The sequence below is a fragment of the Notolabrus celidotus genome, chromosome 3 (genome assembly GCF_009762535.1).
Source record: "Notolabrus celidotus isolate fNotCel1 chromosome 3, fNotCel1.pri, whole genome shotgun sequence".
NCBI classification, from domain to species: Eukaryota; Metazoa; Chordata; class Actinopteri; order Labriformes; family Labridae; genus Notolabrus; species Notolabrus celidotus.
This window is the reverse complement of record NC_048274.1, coordinates 619,034-638,933: the sequence shown is the minus strand read 5'-3', so window position 1 is coordinate 638,933 and position 19,900 is coordinate 619,034. Positions and strand designations below refer to the sequence as shown.

At 43.0% G+C, this 19,900-nt stretch overlaps 1 protein-coding gene across 1 annotated transcript in view; it reads right to left on the bottom strand.

The window, feature by feature from the left end:
- LOC117810434 (SH3 and multiple ankyrin repeat domains protein 2-like) overlaps positions 1-19,900 on the bottom strand; it is a 284,015-nt gene that overhangs the window by 240,446 nt on the left and 23,669 nt on the right. Inside the window, 4 exon segments of the mRNA XM_034680270.1 lie at positions 936-1,052; positions 4,730-4,897; positions 9,548-9,699; positions 19,420-19,528. Coding sequence (XP_034536161.1) covers positions 936-1,052; positions 4,730-4,897; positions 9,548-9,699; positions 19,420-19,528 — 546 coding nt within the window.

Sequence of the window (19,900 nt, the reverse complement as noted above, 5' to 3'; positions counted from 1 at the left end):
ATGTTGATGAAAAAAGCGTGATATGTCACCTTTAAGACATTTTTTGTATACAGTATCTTTATGTGAGTTTACATACCTTTTTAGTATTATTCCATCTTAATTTATGTACTTATATACAGTTCAAATTTAATTACATTTTAAAAGTCTTATTCTAAATTATTATAAACACATATATTAATTTATTGTGGATTATTTCATTATTTATTTAGTTATTAACTTGAATTTATCATTTCATTCCAGTGATTTTTACAGATTACCTCTCAGCATTTTAATATTATTTTCTGTTTTATTTTGCTGTATTTATTTTTAGTGTAGCATCTTATTTGATTTTACTGGCTTAATTTTTTTGTATTTTATTATCTTATCAATTTATTTTATTTTGCTGAGTTTAATTTCCTGTCTTGAGTTTTAACATCTTATTTTACCTCCAGTGTTTCCTCATTAAGTTATCATGACAGCATTTCCTCAGTTTTTCAGCAACTTCCTTATTTATTTATTTATTTATTTATTTATATTATGTTCTTTACCTTGAATAATAATTGTGGGATGGGTTTAGGGTGAGGGTCTTTTTTTTTGTATTTTAAAATTTTAATTTATTCTATTTTATTATAAGGTCTGATGGAATCTGATTGATTATAATTTGCATTCTGTAATGCTTAGAATATTTTTGTATTTTGTTTTAATCTTTAGAATGTGCATGTTTCACTTTTCACTTCAAGGCTGCAAACAACAAAAAGGTTTGATGTTCCAAGTTCTTCATTTGACAGATCCTGCCTCACTGATTTAAAACAGGACCTGGATAATTCTGTAGTAGTTTGTGATCTCATTCATGTTATTAACACACACACGCACACACACACACGCACACACACACACACACACACATCTGTGCACTCCAAGAATAGAAACCCCCTCACTCACACACAAACACTCACCTGGTTGTAGAGGGCACAGATGTGTAGAGCGGTGTTCCCCGAGGCGTTCTGGGCGCTCATGTCTGCTCCGTAGAACAGCAGATGCTCCAGGTGCTGCACATGTCCGTGACGGCAAGCCTGCACACACACACACACACACACACACACACACACACACACACACACACACACACACACACACACACACACACACACACACACACACACACACACACACACACACACACACAGAAAAGTGCACTGTCAAACAAGGACTATAACTTCAGGTAGAGCAGTTGCAATGAGAGGCGTCCAACACTAGATGTCAGTGTGCTGCAGAGGAGATAACATCGACGTGAGGAGCAGCTGTAGCCTCAGTTTGAACCCTGTCATCAAAGATAGAGGGATGAATGAGTGAGGCTTTAAAATGTGAGGTAACAACAGAGCGTAAGAGACAATTAGAAGATTAGAGGCAGGCTGAGGAGGACGTTTTTTTTTCTGTGAGGACCCAATTTTCTCAAGAGTCAAATAATGACAGAGGTTGTGGTGACGGAGCCCGGCAGGGTGAGAATTTAAAAGCAGCTTATTCATGCTGGAGTTTAGAGCAGAGACGGAGAGGCTTGTGATGCAAGCTAGAAAAGAAGGGATGCATCAGCTGATTTAGACTCAGAGAACTTTAATGTCCTCAAAGAGATGACTTCTGGAGCGGCGCAGAGATGCAAACATGTTATAAACACATCAGACAAACAAGACAAACATCCAAAATCATCCACACCTCTGCTTTAAATACTGTCTCAGTGGTAGGTAGGTAGGTAGACATTTAAAGTGCATGTGTATGTAAACAAATGAAAAGACACACTCCATAGTCCAAGTATTCAGGACTTGGTTGTTCACTTGAGTTGTGCTTGAGTTGTTTCTACTAAAAGATAATCAGATGATGATTTTGGGGCTGGATTTCCCCGGTCCAACAAAAATCAGCAAAGGTCTCATTATGAGATGGCTCTGCAGATGATCTCATTAGACTGTCCTGTGGTGTGAGGTGTGTTAAGAGTGATTTGTTTTCCCCCGATCAGGGACGCCCCGACTTGAAATCATAGGTAGTAAACATGTCCTTTTGTTGGGGGGGGGGGGGGGGGGCCTGAGGGCGGCGCAGACTCTAAGAACTGTCACGTGGAACAGAACGATGGACGCACAAGAAACAAGAATAAATGTAGGGCATAAACTTGGATGGAAGTCAGAAATGGAGGACCAGCTTGATGATTTGTAGCAACAACATGTTGAGGAGAAGAACTGATCGCCGCAATGGACAAGAGCAGCAGCAAAGTAAAGTTTCAACAATAAACAAACTCATGTAGTAGATTCAATAATGTTGGAAACACACACACACACTCTGAACCCTAAACACTCCATTAAAGATCTAAAGATCCTTCAGGGTAACAAAGTTTTGCAGTTTAAAATCAGACTATTGATCGTTTTAAGCTGCAGGTGCAGAAAACCTAAAACTTTCTTCCCCAGTTCAGACTCTGGAATAAAAAAAAAACTTTAATATGCAACAAAGAAACGTGAAATCATCCTTTAACAAATGGAAAGAATCAAATCCACACACAGAAACGCCGTCAGGAGAAACTAAAGATTCATTATCAGGCAGGAAATGCTGCAGCATGCAGAGCAGAGGAGCAGGAGGTCAAACCGCTGATTGATTATTGGACAACCTGCTTTACCTCCGAGCCGCAGCTGCCCTGTGGCAGAATATAATATTTACACAGTCAGGGGAAAAAAACACACATCAGGCTGAACGTGTTCGGATGATTGATCCGCCTCAGGATCTGTTTTACTCTCTCTGCAGCAGAGAGGGACGGAGGCGAGGGGGAGGGTCACGTGATGCAGATCTGTGAGCAAAAGAAAGGAAGGTTCTGATCTGATCCACTGACACACTTTTTATTAAAGTTGCAAAAAAAAAATCTCTAAAAATATTTAATTTAAAAAAATTCAAAAGTCTGAAGTTGAAAAGTAAAAAGTAAATTAAATATTAAAAAATGTTTCTTTTTAAGGGGGAGTTTATCTTAATGTAAATTGCATATTTTGCATTGTTGCTGTTTGATTCCAACCTGCAAGATGTTTATGTTTTTGTGTATGCATGTATGTGTTTGTTTTTTATCTGTCTATGAGAAAATTCAAATGAAAAAAATGTTAAAAAAAGAAAAAAAAAGAAAAAAATGAGAAAAAAGAAATCCATACAAAATGCATTATTGAATTAATTAATTGAAATAAAAACTAAAAAGAAAAATTAATAAATATAAATAATTATAAATAAAGCTTAGAATAACAAAAAGGAAGGTACAATAAACTTTTTAAATAAATAATAAAATAAAATAAAATAAAATAGAATAGAATAGAATAGAATAAAATGAAATGAAATAAAATAGAATAGAATAAAATAAAGTAAAGTAAAACAAAATGAAATAAAATAAAATAGAATAGAATAGAATAAAATAAAATAGAATAGAATAAAGTAAAGTAAAACAAAATAAAATAGAATAAAATAGAATAGAATTAAATAAAATGGAATAAAATGAAATAAAATAGAATAGAATAGAATAAAATAGAATAGAATTGAATAGAATAGAATAAAATAAAATAAAATAAAATAGAATAAAATAAAATAGAATAGAATAAAATAAAATGGAATAAAATAAAGTAAAATAAAATAGAATAGAATAGAATTGAATAGAATTGAATTGAATTGAATGGAATAGAATAGAATAGAATAGAATAGAATAGAATAAAATAAAGTAAAGTGAAATGAAATGAAATGAAATGAAATGAAATGAAATGAAATGAAATAGAATAGAATAGAATAGAATAGAATAGAATAAAAAATAAAATACAATAGAATAAAATAAAATAAAATAAAATTTAGCTCCACAATTTAACTTGCTTTTGTACAACAATTTAGCTTGAAACCACCAAAAGTACTTTTGGTTAGTTATTTTGTTCCCATTAAAAGCAAAACTAATGAAAACTAGGGTCCGCTTTGGCAAGGCAATCTGAAACTGACATGTACCCACCAGTGGCGGTTGTCATTAGGGGGCGCTGGGGTGCTGGGTCAGCTGACCTGAGGCTTCTCTCTCACTGGCTTCTTTCAGCTTGTAGAAAAGCAGCCTTCTGCAGCTCTCTGTGTGCCCTTGTTCTCTAACGTGATTGGTCCTTTCTGTACACACCAGAGGCTCAGCTGACCGCCGGTTATTGGAGGCTGACCGATCATAGTGACTAATATTTAAATCAAAGAAGATAAATGTTCTGAGTTTTTGTAGTTCCTGTGTTTTTTATGTGTTGTGTATGTTAGTGTTACATGAGGGAAGTTATGAATGAACAAAGACAACCTTGAACCGTGAGCCGGCAGCAGCAGCAGCAGCAGCCGTCGTGCTGCTCGCCGCGCCGCCTGACAGCTGATTGTTATCGCGTCTGAAACGGGACAGATGGGGGAGGCAGAGATTTTGTGAGTCGACAGAGAGTGAGACACAAGCAATCTGATAAAGCTGATGGCCCGAACACACACATATGCACACACGTACACACAGCACTGATTGGGGACGCTCGTATTCTGTCACTGCTGCAGGGCGCCTCTCCTTAAACGACTTTATCTCCTTCAACAGGAAACAGCTGCCAAGTCGCCCACAGCCAGGAGAGGCAGCGTGTCTGTGTGTGCTTTGGTAATGCTTTCACAATACAAGCTGTTCCACATTACACACAGCCACAAACAGCCCTCTGTGCTGGTGTGTGTGCACCAGGTAAGTGTGTGTGTGTGAGTTTACCTGGTGAACTTCGTGCCAGCCGTTCTCGTCCTGGCAGCAGACGAAGGCGTGGTGGTTGAGCAGGAGCTCGCAGCAGCCCGGGTCTCCCCCCACCACCACGCTGTGATACAGAGGAGTCAGACCGCGGCTGTCCTTGTAGTCTGGAGAGGCTCCCAGCTCCAGCAGGGTCTGGAATCACACGAGGAAGAGGACAAATACAAACTATGAAGAGGGATGGGCGGCCATTTTGGACTCTAAAGAGGATAACGTGCAAAAACCCAGACCTTAGTGAGTGTTTTGTGTTATTTCTAGCTCTATAAGCTTCATTTACGTGACAAGTGGAGATAAAAATTCCATTTCTAGATATTGCAAGTGAAAACTAAGGACTTAATCCTGGTTTATACTTCTGCATTGACCCTACGCAGCAGTAGGATGCAGACGTGAGCACTACATACTTGTGCACTGTTATGTACATGTCTCTCTGATAGCCGATCGCCTGTTTCTGGCCCTGCTACGTTTTCTGTTTACTCTTTCCCAGCCATTGAGAGCGGATTATGTTAATTTACAGCTGATACATGTCCCTGTTTATCATACAGACATGATTACAGGGAAGAATAGAGAGGAGATGTCTGAGAAGATCCAATTTACAGCGATTCCAGAAGGACTGTAATGCAGGAAATACAATGCCCTCCAGCAGACCGATCACAGGGCTTGCAGCCCGTGTTTATTAGACGTGTAGTTACATTTTGGAGGAGGTGCACGTCGGCTACGTGCGTAGGCCTCTGCGTAGGTATGGAGGCTATGGCGTCGATACTATGCAGAAGTATGAAACAGGCTTTAAGTGTCACAAAAGTGAAGCCTTATCTTCCCAGAAAGGATTTCAAGAGAGTTATTCACACCTTTGTTACTTCAGGCTTAGATTACTGTAACTCTTTGTTTGTTGGTCTCGACCAGTCAGCATTGCGCCGTCTACAGGTAGTCCAAAATGCAGCCGCCCGCCTGCTGGCTGGCAGTGATCACACCAGTCCTGTCCTTGCATCTTTGCACTGGTTGCCTGTGAACTTTAGGATCCAGTTCAAGGTTTTATTAATTGTTTTTAAGTGTTTAAATCAGGGGTGTCAAACATGCGGCCCGCGGGCCAAAACAGGCCCGCCAAAGGTTCAAATCCAGCCCGCGGAACCACTTTGCAAAGTGAAGAAATTACAGAGAAGACATTAACTGGAATTTTTCAATGAAAGTAACTACTATTTCAGATTTGTCCTCTGGGGGGTCACATAAAATCATAGGAGTAAACCAAAACCTGAACAATGCTTTTTTTCTTAAAGTGAGAAGATAGATTACTTGCTATTTGCAAAATTCAGTTGAGATCAGGCGGCAACCTCTGGTCTATAAAATATGAGTCCAATGTGGAAGTGCTAAAAACTGCAGTTCATTGAGGATCCGCTTGAGGCTGGCTCCAGACGATCTTTACAGTAGAAATGAACATGTTTACAGCCTGGTACAAAAGACCAGTGTAGTCTGGATAGATCATTTCTCTATCGGCACACACTGTAGGGGTTGAGTTTTATTCTAATGCGGCAATTTGGAAGATATTGAGATTATGAGTCTTCCAATGAGAGGCACAGCTGACTTGACTGACAGGCGGGAACACTGTAGTTGTTGGCTAGTCAGCCAGCCTCTTTACATCACGATAGCTCGACAGCAGTCGAGCAGCATATTGTATACAGTCTATGGTGCTGACTGAGTGAACCAGAAGCTGAAAAGCGTTTTTTTTTTTCAGGACTTTTTTTCTCAAAGTGATAAAATAAATGACTTGCTGTTTGCATAATCCGATTGAGATTCATAAAGATTTTTTTGGGCACTATAAGATGATCCACTAACTACTAACACTAGCACTACACCGCTGCATACAACACTGTCCAGCAAGACAACTGTTCATGCTGGAACTGAGGGGGTCCAAAATAGTCAACTTTACCTTCTTCCTTATTATAATCTATCTGTTCTTTTGCAGTAAACATTAAACTCTGTGTCAGGTGAATGGATAACTTGTGTGTTTGGTGTGTTCGCAGCAGGCCTCAGTGCTTAAAGAGCAAAAGCCCACTGTGAGACTCATCATGGCTAAAAAGACCATACAAACATATTATGTTAGGATTTTGCTGGTCCGGCCCACTTCAGATCAATTTGGGCTGTGTGTGGCCCCTGAACTGAAATGAGTTTGACACCCCTGGTTTAAATGGTCTGGCACCGTCTTATTTATCAGACCTTGTACAGCCTCACAGTACTTCCAGAGCACTGAGGTCAGCAAACCAGCTGCTCCTGGCAGTACCTCGGTCCAGACTCTCTACTCATGGGGACAGAGCCTTCTCAGTGGCGGCCCCAAAGCTGTGGAACAGCCTACCTTTCCAGGTTAGAGCTGCACAGTCTCATGAGCACTTTAAAACACGACTGAAAACCTATCTTTGCTCCTTGGTGTTCAGTCCCAGCTAAACAAGAATCCTTGGCTTCTTACTTCTTTACTCTTTTATTTCCTAAATTGAGCTCTGACTATTCTTTTATTGTTTTTATTTATTGTTATTTTGTGTATGATTATATTGTATTTTAATAACTGTACAGCACTTTCAACTGAGGTTGTTTTAAATGTGCTTTATAACTAAAGCTTGACTTGACTTGGTAATGGCTGCAGCCCTGGCAGATCCTGCTGCACAGTCCCTGACGTGCACAGGACTTGTTCATCGCCACTTGCAGCTTTCATTTTTGTTTCTTTCTTTAATCAAACTTGATTCAGATCCATCAAAGTATTTGTGCAACAAAGACTAAAACTAGAACAATCTTCCTCTTGAACTAAAAGCTCTCTCTCTGTTGGGATCTTTCTGAAATGTTGTCAGATGTTTAGAATAACAATCTGAGCCTGTCAGGGACAAAAACAAGAACTTAGAGTGGACACACTTTGAGCTGTCAGGATTGATTCTGTACAGCCGGTTTCACTGCTACTTACTGAAGCGACCGACTAGAACAATGCCGTCTTTTAGAAACTAAAGCATGTAAAATACACTATATTACCAAAAGTATTCGCTCACCGCCCTTGACTCACATATGAACTTAAGTGCCATTCCTAAGCCATAGGGTTCCATATGATGTCGGTCCACCTTTTGCAGCTATTACAGCTTCAACTCTTCTGGGAAGGCTGTCCACAAGGTTGAGGAGTGTGTTTATAGGAATTTTTGACCATTCTTCCAAAAGCGCATTGGTGAGGTCACACACTGATGTTGGTCGAGAAGGCCTGGCTCTCAGTCTCCGCTCTAATTCATCCCAAAAGTGTTCTATCGGGTTCAGGTCAGGACTCTGTGCTGGCCAGTCAAGTTCATCCACACCAGACTCTGTCATCCATGTCTTTATGGACCTTGCTGTGTGCACTGGTGCACAGTCATGTTGGAAGAGGAAGGGGCCCGCTCCAAACTGTTCCCACAAGGTTGGGAGCATGGAATTGTCCAAAATGGTTTGGTATCCTGAGGCATTCAAAGTTCCTTTCACTGGAACTAAGGGGCCAAGCCCAGCTCCTGAAAAACAACCCCACACCATAATTCCTCCTGCACCAAACTTCACACTTGGCACAATGCAGTCCGAAATGTACCGTTCTCCTGGCAACCTCCAAACCCAGACTCGTCCATCAGATTGCCAGATGGAAAAGCGTGATTCATCACTCCAGAGAACGCGTCTCCACTGCTCTATGGTCCAGTGGCGGCGTGCTTTACACCACTGCATCCGATGCTTTGCATTGCACTTGGTGATGTATGGCTTGGATGCAGCTGCTCGGCCATGGAAACCCATTCCATGAAGCTCTCTGCGTACTGCACTTGGGCTAATCTGAAGGCCACATGAAGTTTGGAGCTCTGTAGCAACTGACTGTGCAGAAAGTCGGCGACCTCTTTGCACTATGCGCCTCAGCATCCGCTGACCCCTCTCCGTCAGTTTACATGGCCTACCACTTCATGGCTGAGTTGCTGTTGTTCCCTAACTCTTCCATTTATTATAATAAAGCTGACAGTTGACTGTGGAATATTTAGGAGCGAGGAAATTTCACGACTGGATTTGTTGCACAGCTGGCATCCTATGACAGTTCCACGCTGGAATTCACTGAGCTCCTGAGAGCGACCCATTCTTTCACAAAGGTTTGTAAAAACAGTCTGCATGCCTAGGTGCTTGATTTTATACACCTGTGGCCAGGCCAAGTGATTAGGACACCTGATTCTGATCATTTGGATGGGTGAGCGAATACTTTTGGTAATATAGTGTATATAATCCAGGATCTGCAACACAGGAATCATCTGTATTTGTGAAGTGTTACTTTTGGTAAAATCTCCTCTGGAACATTTTGAACGTGAATCATCATCTTCTTAAGTTCTTTTCCAAAATGAGTCTTACAAGTGTTTTCATCCGTCTCAAAGACAAGCGAGCAGATTAAAATATCAAAGATGTTCAGATTTGAAATAATAATGAAAGATAAAGAGCCTTTATTAAAGTGCACGCTCGTAAAGTGCACAGTGAGACAGGTTAAGAGGATCAAACAGATTGTTCTCTTCTCAGCTCAGAGTAAGCTCCTTGTATTCTCTTATCTGCTCCGTGTTCACATTTCTAAAACAGTCAGACGCTTCATCTCTTTCTCATCTCATCACGCTGTTAAATGACAGTTCTGCTCGCATCACAGCCTGATGCTGATTATGTTGGAGAAAAACATCATGGAGCATGATGCAGAGGTTGTGAGTGTTGATTTGCAGTTTGAAAACTTCCAGGTGTGCAGAGGTAGAGAAAGAAAAGAGAGAGAGAGCAGGTTTTCCTCACCATCAGAGTGACCTGGTTCTTGGAGCGTGAGGCTTTGTGGAGAGACGTCATGCCGTCTTTGGCTCTGAAGTCCAGGTGAGCTCCTCCGTTCCTCAGGACTTTGATCATCTCCACCATGTTGTCCAGGTGAGCGGCGAACGTCAGCGGGCTCTCTGGAAGACAACAAGGAAGTCACATAGTTCAGAAATGTTATTTGGTTTTGATACATTAGAAGCACAAGTACCACTTTTAGATCCAGGAACTAAATGGTTCCTGTGGCCTATAGTTGCATGTGTTTCAGCATGACCTGAAGTCCCATGAAGATTATGCAAATCAGGTCAATGAACTAGTCCAGGACAATTATTTATTTAATGAAGTCACTTGCACAGCTCTTGATTTGAGTCTTTGCTGAACTTCTATGTAAAAAGAGTCGTCATGAATCATGTTGGCAGCAGAGAAACTCAAACCAGACTTCCACCAGCACGGAGCAGGACCGCCAGACAGCTGGAGTCATGTGACCAAGGTTTTCCTGCAGTAATGACTGAATCATGGACTCTCCTCCTCCTCTCCTCATCCTCTCCTCATCCATGTTGTCTTTCTGGTCCTCCTGAGATCCGAGACAGGGGAGCTCAGGGACTTCAAAGTGACTTTTACCTCTTTTCGACCAACGCAAACTGGGTTTTAATCTGGGCTGGTGCTTGCCCTGGTTTGGAGCTGGTTGAACTCACGAACCAACGCTGGATACATCCTGGCTTTTCATAATGGCGTGCTGGGGTGGAGGTATCAAGACGGGTGAGGCCAGCAAGCTCAACAAGCTGGTAAAGAAGGCCCCGCTCTGTGGTTGGCCTAGAACTGGACAGTCTGGAGTCAGTGGCTGAGAGGAGGTTGATGGACAAACTGAGAGCCATCCTGGACAACATCCTCTCACCCTCTCCATGATGAGCTGTGGCTGATGGGGAGCTCGTTCAGTCAGCGCATCATTCCACCACGGTGCAAGACTGAACACTTCAGGCGCTCCTTTGTGCCCACCGCCATCAGACTGTTAACGGAGGCCACAGACTGCACCATGCTGACCACTGACACCCTGACACCCACCCCCATGAACAGATCCATACCATCCCTGCTCTGTCTGTCACACTCCATCATCCCATCCCGAACTCTCTCTTGACTGCTGCTGGCATTATAATGTATAATATACTGTATTATATAATTATCTTGCTATATTATATTATGTTATATTACATTACTATTCTAAGTACAACTCATGATCATATTACATACAAATATTATTTCTATTTATTGCTTAATTTGTCATTACCAACCATAATCACACCATGTCAACCTGTCACTACTGAAACATTTTTTAATACTGCCTGTAATTACTGCTATTTAATCTAAATTCCATTTGTAACACTGTATATATCTAAATTGTATTCTAGCTTTATTTATCTATTTTTATTTTACTTATTAAAACTTCTTTCTTGATTGTACTTATGTCTGGGTTGCTGTAACAACTGAATTTCCCCCCCGGGGGATCAATAAAGTAATATCTTATCTTATCTTATCTTATCTTAATCACATGAGGTCCCAGAATCCATTATGGCTTGTTTCCCCCAAGCGGTCTGGTAAGGATCAGTACAGTTTGGTACGGGTTGGATCGGTAACACCTGATCCTGTTTGCGTTTCCACAGCCAACCGTGCTCTACTTGGTGGGCGGTGTGTAAGCTTGATTCCGATAGCCGCGTCAGCTACGTAATAGCGTGACGTCATGGCAGCGCGGTACACTGTGCAACGAAGAAGAAAAACGTGAGGAGAGTCTGCACCTCCGCAGTCGACCATGGAACGCTGTTTCTTGACGCCATTTTCCAAACAAAAGAAGTTATCTTCCTGAAGTCTACTGGCAGGCCTCCCTGCATTCACAGTTAAACCTCTGCAGATGATCCAGAATGCAGCAGCACGTCTGGTCTTCAACCAGCCTAAGACAGCTCATGTCACTCCCCTGCTCATGCAGCTACACTGGCTTCCAGTTGCAGCTCGCATCAGATACAACACTCTAATCATGACTTACAAAGCAGGAACCAAAACCGCTCCAGTTTACCTGGAACCCCTCATCCAGGTCTACTGCCCTTATCTCCCGCTACCAACACACAAGGCCTCAAAATGAGACAGCTAAAGACCCAGCTCTTTAGGAAGCACTATGCACTTAGCTAGACTTTTCTCCACTGTTGTCCCCAGTGGCAGATCATGTCTTCCAGCTACAGTTGACTCACACTGTCCTGCTCTACTCTGGGACTCTGTGTTCAGGTCTGGAGTGACCCAGCACTTGGTACTTTGGTCATTATTGTGGTGATGTTAATTGTTGATGATGATAATGGAAGGTCTTAAATGGTTTGGTTGCTTCATTGTAGATGTTCCTTATTTACTTTGTGCATTGCCTTTACACTGCTTGGCAGTACCTGCACCCAAATGGACTTGAAGCACTTTGTTCCTCTTACTGATCTTGTTTCCTCTTGTCTAGATCTTTGCTTGTGTTGTTCTTGTTCTCGTATGTACGTCGCTTTAGATAAAAGCGTCTGCTAAATGACATTGTAACATTGTAACAAGTCCACTGAAGATTTAAACATGGCGGGGTTATGTGTTGTTCTTTATGACCGCTGTCACACAGGAAGTGACGATTCTTTAGACCAATCAACGGACTGCAGTGTTTCTAGCTCCACCTTCTGGGGTCGGATCGGTACGTCTGGCACCCCAACAGAAGGGGACCATAAAGTGGGATGGTACGGCTCAGTAATTTGGGGACCTGTCCCGGTTTCAGTCAATGGAAACGCCACAAAATGCGTGCCGTACTGAGACGAACCGAACTGAACCGCTTGGTGGAAACGGGGCTTTAGACTCTTGTATGTTTTCACTGCAGGACGATGGCGGGAACACGTTTGGTTTGGTTTGTGTTTTTGATCACGGCAACCCAGCCCCTCGCCCCTGACGTAAGCAGTTCCCGGTTCTAGACCAGCAAAGAGTTGGAGCCGCTCTGAAAACAGTTTTCCCAGCAGGGAACCGGCTCACTTGCAGTTGAAACACGAAAAAACGGTTCTCAATTGAGCGCCGGCTCCAACCCGGCCCTGAAAGTGCCTTGGTTGAAAAGGGGTACTTGTGTTTAAAAGCAGCACTTTCTGCATGCTCCTTTGCTTGATCATCAGAAATGCCCAGAGCTGCAAAGTTAGTAAGGACCATTTGGTGCATAAGGGGGAAAATTAAGACCAGAAAATGTCTTTAGTCCCCAGTCCCTGAAGTGCTAACGCAGTAAAAACCTCTTAAGGTTCCTTGTCTCGTGGGAAAGTTCCTGTGAGGCCTTCACTGCTCAGTCCGCACATACATGAAGCAGGGAGGAGTGTTTCTATCTCCTCTGTTAATCACATGGAGAGCTTTTCCTGGACAGCTGAAATCAATCGCTTGTAAGAGCGGAGTAACAAGAGTCCACTCTGCAGGGACGCCTCTCCCCATCAGCAATAAGGCATTCATTTAACAACGGCTCTCCAAGCCCTTTAAAACAACCTCAATTCTCTGCTTAATAACCTTCCTCCTCTCAGCTCCACCTGCGTTTGGCTCAATGGACTGTTTTTTCTCTGTCCACTCAATATCTGCTGCGATAAGAGCGCCTGCACCGCCGAGATACTCTCGACCTATTCATTAAATGGTCATAAATAAACATGATCGTCACCTTTAATGCTGAGGTGAACCAGCGCTGAGTTTTTAAATGAGTGTAATGAGCTTTTAATCACTCGATGCTTTAGATGATTGAACAACAGCTTTTCTGAAATCACTGAAAGGTAACCCATCTCTCGGCTCACAGAGGAAAGAGACGCCGAACGTAAAGGATCCACTTCAGAGACGAGGACTTCTTTTCTTCTTTCTGAAGTCGACGTCTCACCGAGTGCACCGAGTGCTCTTCATCACCGCCTGATTGTTTTCCCGTCTTTTAAGCACAGCTGACTCTTCGGTGACTCATCATACACCGCTCTGATCTTGACTCCTTCCTCATCCTCCCTGTGGTGTTCAAAGTACAGGCTTTAAGTGTTCACTGTCGATACTATGGATCGCTTGCTCTTGTTCCCCCTGAGTGTGATACTCATCCAAAAGACAATAAGGCTGATAACAGAGTCCAGAACGGGGTGAGCTCGAGGAATTGAGTGAGTCCGATTCTGCAAGCTTAAGATGGATTCAAACCAAGGGAGGAATAAAAACAAAACAACAGCCTCAGTGATGCAGAAGTGCCTTAAACCTGCATTCTCTCTAATGACCAGCAGGGGGAGACTGTGCTGGTGCCAAATGTCGCCACTCAACGACCGGTTCCCAGCTGTCATTAAACGAGAGGCGGGGTTACAACACGACAATTAAAGCTAGGGATGGTAGCCACTGAAAACTAGCATGAATTTGAATGTAGCATTTCCTCAGGACTCCGTCTAACCCCTCCCCTCAGAGCTCCTCCAAAACGACGCCTCCCCCGCTCACATGCACGAGCGACCATATGATGGTGACTGATTCCAAACCGGTCCTCAGCACATCATTTGTGTTTTGCACTACGTCAACTCTTGTCTCACTCAGCGGTAAGAAAACACCAAAACATTCTCATAGTGAAAGTTAAAAACACAAACTAACATGAAATGGACGTTTTGCAGGAGGCGGGCAGAACGGCAGGACGGGATCTGATTGGTTTCATCATTTGGCTCCTGATGGCAGGGATTGGTTGGTGTTTTCCCAGGTTTACTCCGGCTGTAGATAGCAGCTTTTTTTACCTCTTTTTTTAAGAACACATTATGTATTGATTACCATCAGGACAGAAAGATCATTTTAACCAGTTTAACAAAAAGTGGATCTAAATCTGACGACCAACCCCAGCTTTAAGAGTTCCCACCTGACCTCATGAGAGTGTCTCAGGACTGTGGGAGGGAGCTGGAGTGTGCAGAGGGACAGCATGCACAGTCCACAAAGGAAGGCAGGGGATTTGAACCAGGAACCTTCTTGCTGTGTGCAGCTCACAATAATTCAAAAACTAACCACGATCTTTTCAAGCAGATTAAGTTCCACCAGATCCGTGTCCGGACCAGCTCCGTGCTCTATCGTCCTTCAACACCCACCGCCTGTGTTTTCAGAACGCAGCACGGAGCAGGACCTCTGGACAGCTGGAGTCATGTGACTGAGGTTTCCCCCGCAGTAATCACTGAATCAAGGACTCTCCTCCTCCTCCTCTCCTCATCCATGTTGTCTTTCTGGTCCTCTGAAAACCTCTGACCTGTTGACTCCAGGCCTGGCTCCGCTCATCATGACTTTGGTTTGTTGTTGTAGTTAAGTGAAATACGATCTGGTGATAACACAGAGTGTTTTATTCTGAAAATTAACCGGATGTTTTCATTTTGTTTTGGTGAAACCTGACTTCCTGTCCCGCTCCATCTGCTCTGTTGAGATTGATGCGTCGTGCTCCGGCATCCGGCAACAAATAGAAGTCTTGTATCTGATCCGGAGGGCTCAGTGGCGGTTCTAGACCAGTTTTACTGGGGGGGCCAGGCTGGGGCCAAGGGTGTTGTCAGAGGGACACATTCAACCCTGACAAAAAAGACTGAGAAGGGCGAGGACTGGCTGAGAACCATCTGGCAAAACATCAGTGCATCCCCATATACTAGACATATATACTACTGTGTACTAGATCAACATGCAGACTGACAGCAGCTGATTGGCTGTTTACACTCAACATGAGTCCCTTAGCGCTCTAAGGGACTGGAACCAAGTGCCACACGCATGTGTTCCACCTGTAACATCAGTGCAATACTGAACTACTGATACTGATACTTTTTATTGTATAATATCATTTTGGTGTGGAGGCGGGGCCACAGGTGGGTCCAGGTTCAGTTTTACAGGGGCCCATGTTGGCCCATCCCCAGAACCACCACTGGGAGGGCTCCAACCTGCCGGATCAGAGACGCAGCCGGAACGCAACGGAGCGGATCCAGTGGGAGTTAACACATTGACTAGAATAGAAACGATCAGATCTGGTGCTGTGACAGATCAGAGACAGACCGGATGACACGGATCAGGTGGAATTTGAGCATGACTCAGCAAAATCAAACGTCTGTTTTGCATCCTTTAAGACGTTACTGAGTGTTGCATCCCTAAGACTACATAAAATGCACGTTCTAGAGAGTATGTTAATGTGACAACAGAAGCGTTGCACGATGACCCTCGTTAACTCAGCCCGTTCTGTGCTCACAGTCGTTTGTCTGAATAAGCTGCAGTCGAGAAAGATGCTCCAGTTCAACAACAACATCTGAAATCTACTCTGAGCAGAAGCTCCAGAACAAATCAAGTGGAGTGCAGGTGAGTGGTTGTGCATGTGTGGAGATAATGTGTTGTTAGTCTTGCCAGGTTGCGGTCTCCCCTGACGCAGGACTCTCATCTGTGGAGGGTCTGTGCGGTCTTATAAATCTAATCCTGACCCAGCGTTGCATGAAACACCTGCTCACTCCGTCTTTCTGGAACATTTGTAAGCTGTGTTGGGAACACACTGATATTAGGACACAGCTCATTACTCCAGGCTCTGCCCCCCCCCTGCAGTGAGGCTGTGTGTAAAAAACTCTGTGGCTACGATAACTCAGCAGGCTGACTGAACACACACATACACACACACACACTCCTCTTAGGAATACCTGATACACAGCTCACATGTTCACACCTGAAAGATACAAACATAATCCTTCAGCGCTGCCTGGAGGGCTACATGCTCTGCTCCATTAGCTGGCAGTGCGGTATCTTTCTGGCGTTTAGCAGAGCTTTTTGTATCAGGCACCGAGCCTGAGCAGCTATCTCTGTTACAGCACGGTTTACCCTCACAGCTCCACCGACGAGAAGCTGCTGCCTCTCTCTGAGGTTTCCTGAAGCGCCGATTCAAACACATTTAAACTTTCACTTGATTTGGTATCAGGCCAGTCGGATGGAGCCAGTGTTTGAGATATCTGTGTTCCAATAAAACTCTGCAGAGTGAAACGACCTGCCAGTGATACTTTCACTCACTGTGGAGTCATTACTTGGAGTTATTATATATTCCTCTGAGTCAGTGGATATTGAGAATCAACCCAAGTTTTGAAAGTGTGTTCAAAAGTACACATTAAAAGGTGCCAACATGAACCCAAAGAAGCTAATGTTTGATTGATTTCAACCCTGGTAATAAAATAAAAGAACTTCACAAGACAAACAATAAAAAGTATTAAAAAATAATCATAAAAAGCACTTTATTAACTGACTTTAACATAAAGCAAACAAAGCCTTAACAAAAATATCCACCCAGAATTAAAGGTGACATATCATGCAAAATCAACTTTTTAATGGTTCTCTCCCTGAAATCTGTGTCCCTGTCTACAAACCCCCTGAAAAGTAAAAGAGTCCATTCTGCCCCTGTTCTGATTTCTCCACCTTTCTGTAAATGTGTGCTGAAACCAGCCGTTTCAGTTTTCAGTGTTTTTCATACGTCACAACGCCATCCGGTCTGTAACAGGAAGTCAGAGCTCGGAGCTTGTTCAGCCCATAGACTGTATAAAATACAACTCAACCCCTCCTCCGTTTTTCATTCCCTGCACACATGTGTGCTAACAAGGAGCTTAGGAGGGAGGCATGCTAGTTGTAGGCTGTCTTAATAAACACAAAGGTCGATTTTACTCCCCACGTCTGCAGATTTGAAGATCTAGTGGATGATTTTTATTTATCATGGAAAAGTGCTAGCGCTAGTTAGCATAGCTAGACAGCTACATGTCGTAGCTGTAGCTGTAGCTGTAGCTGTAGCTGTAGCTGTAGCTGTAGCTGTAGCTGTAGCTGTGTACCAAGACACACGTCTACATACTAACAAATAAAACATCAAGAAACACTAAATCTGTGACCAATCCTTCAGAAAGGTCCCGCCTTTCTGGTAGAGGTCGGTTTGACTCCCCACGTCTGCAGATTTGAAGATCTAGTGGATGATTTTTATTTTTCATGGATAAGTGCTAGCACTAGTTAGCATAGCCACATAGCTACATGTTCGTAGCTGTGTACCAAGACACGTCGACATGCTGACAAATAAAACAACAAGAAACACTAAATCTGTGACCAATGGTTCAGAAAGGTCCTGCTGCAGGCGCCTCTCCGTCAGGATCAGATTCTGGATCAGATTCAGAGGGTTGAAGTAACGCGGGTCTGTGAGCAGCCGTGTATATTCAGCCAACATGTAAACATTAGATCAACCTGCTGGACAGCCGAGGGCACATCCACTTCCTGAGGGGGCGTGGTCAGAGAGAAAACAGACTGTTCTGAGGAGGACTGAAGAAGAGGGTTTTTCAGGCAGACCAAAATCTGATTTCAAAGTGTTTTTATAAGCATAAACTTTAAAGACATGTTTTGGGGACCTCTTAGACCAATATATGTTGATGAAAAAAGCGTGATATGTCACCTTTAAAGTACAGAAAAATGTGGAGATAAATTAATTGAGGCAGTAATCATAATGGTTTCTCTTCCTCGTCCCATCAAAAATTTACTTTTTCAAGAGCCGGACGCTGCAGTTCTTCAAGTGTCCACTAGAGGCTGCCTCCAAAGTGAGCCACTCCCCATAGAGCCTCATGTTAAGGGACATTCAGATGCAAGTTCTTGTAAGCCCAGGTCACGACCCCTGCAGCCAGTGTACCAGCCCAAGAATTGAATTATGTCTCCATTATGACGGCAAAGCCACAGCTTGAGGGGCATTGGATGATTCAACCGATGAGCTATCACAATTTTTTTTTGGGGGGGGATTTGAGATTTCAGGTTTTATTTCATCACTTTAGCAACTTTTTTCGGACAGTGTGAAAGATTCAAACTGGGTGGGATTTGCTCAATTTAAGCGAATTATTTGGGCGAATTTGCACAAATTCCGGAGAGTTGAAAAATCTGAACTCAAGCGAATCATTCGTGCAGCAACAGCCAATCAGCATGCAGATCCTCCGATGAGGTATGATGTGTCAAACAGACTAGTGGAGGTTCATTCATCTTGAAATTATAGGAGGCATTGATTGTATCTCTGTGCAGCTTCCCCGAGCTCTGTGACTCTACCTGGGATCAGGAATAAACAGGAGCTCACTGTGAGGACAGAGAGTGAGGAGGATTATCTGCTGAGTTCTGAAAACCTTTGACTCCAGCTATCAGTTTCACTAGGAAGTTAGCCCCGCCCCCTTTAGTGTAACTGGCTTTGCCAATAAATCAATAAAGTAATATCTTATCTTATCTTATCTTACCATTCAATGTAGTCAAGCTCAACCTTGTTTAATGAAGACAGACTGAAGGGGCGTTTGAAGGGAACCCATCAGCTCTCGTGAGAATCTGCGTCTTGGGCGCTTGGGTACACACAATTTTGATGCACAAATTAAGAACAAGTCTCAACTTTCTCTAAACTGTGAATGCAATCCTCACAACAGTTTTATGATCCATCACAACTCTTTTTGCATGTTGCATGTTTTCAAAAAGTAATGAGTGACCCATAATATTTAATTGATGTTACAAAATCTAATTTTTCTGTGAGTTTATTTCCCAAAATAAAAAGTTGATTTGTTATCAAGTATGCTTTTCCACCTTGAAAGTCATGAATTACACTATTTCATTATGATTACACTATAACACAGAGGAGCTGGGTGGAGGTGGGTTTAAAAGCAAGAGAAGCACATTTTGCTATTTACCACTTGGATGCGTAGATGTCACCTGAAAGGGGCGCTAAGAACAGCTGATGTTTTGTGGGCGGAGCTTGACTTTGTGGCCTCCCTGAGCTAACGCTAAACTCAATTTAAACTCAACCTGAGGCCTCGAGTGTTCACTGATTGACAGGGTTGGTGTTTGTGCGTCCTTACCACCGGTGTCTGAGTCCTGGTAGTTTGGATCGAAGCCTCTGTCCAACATCCTGCCCACCTTGTCCACCTGATTGTGTTGAATGAAGTCCATGAACTTCCTCAGGTTGGCCTGCAAAAAAAACCCAGAGAAGAGACAGAGCTATTACAGCGAGGAGAAAGAACAAGCGGTGGTGGGAGTGAGAGAAAAGGTAGGAAAGAAGTTCAGAGCTGCAGAAAGACTGAAATAGAAGTGGAGATAGAGAAAGGTGCAGAGGGTCAAACAGAACTGAAGGTGAAGAACGGAAGTATTTAAGAACAGTGTGAAACTGAGAGAGAGTCACAGTTAAAGATGGAGGGAGGATTTAAGGCAAGACAACAGAAGGAGGGATGACAGGATTCAGAGTGTGGCCATTGTGAGGAGTGAATGGCTGCTTCTTTCGGTTCTGTTCTGTTCCCGTCTGCTGTCTTTCCAGGCCGCACGATAAAAATAGATAAGAGAGCA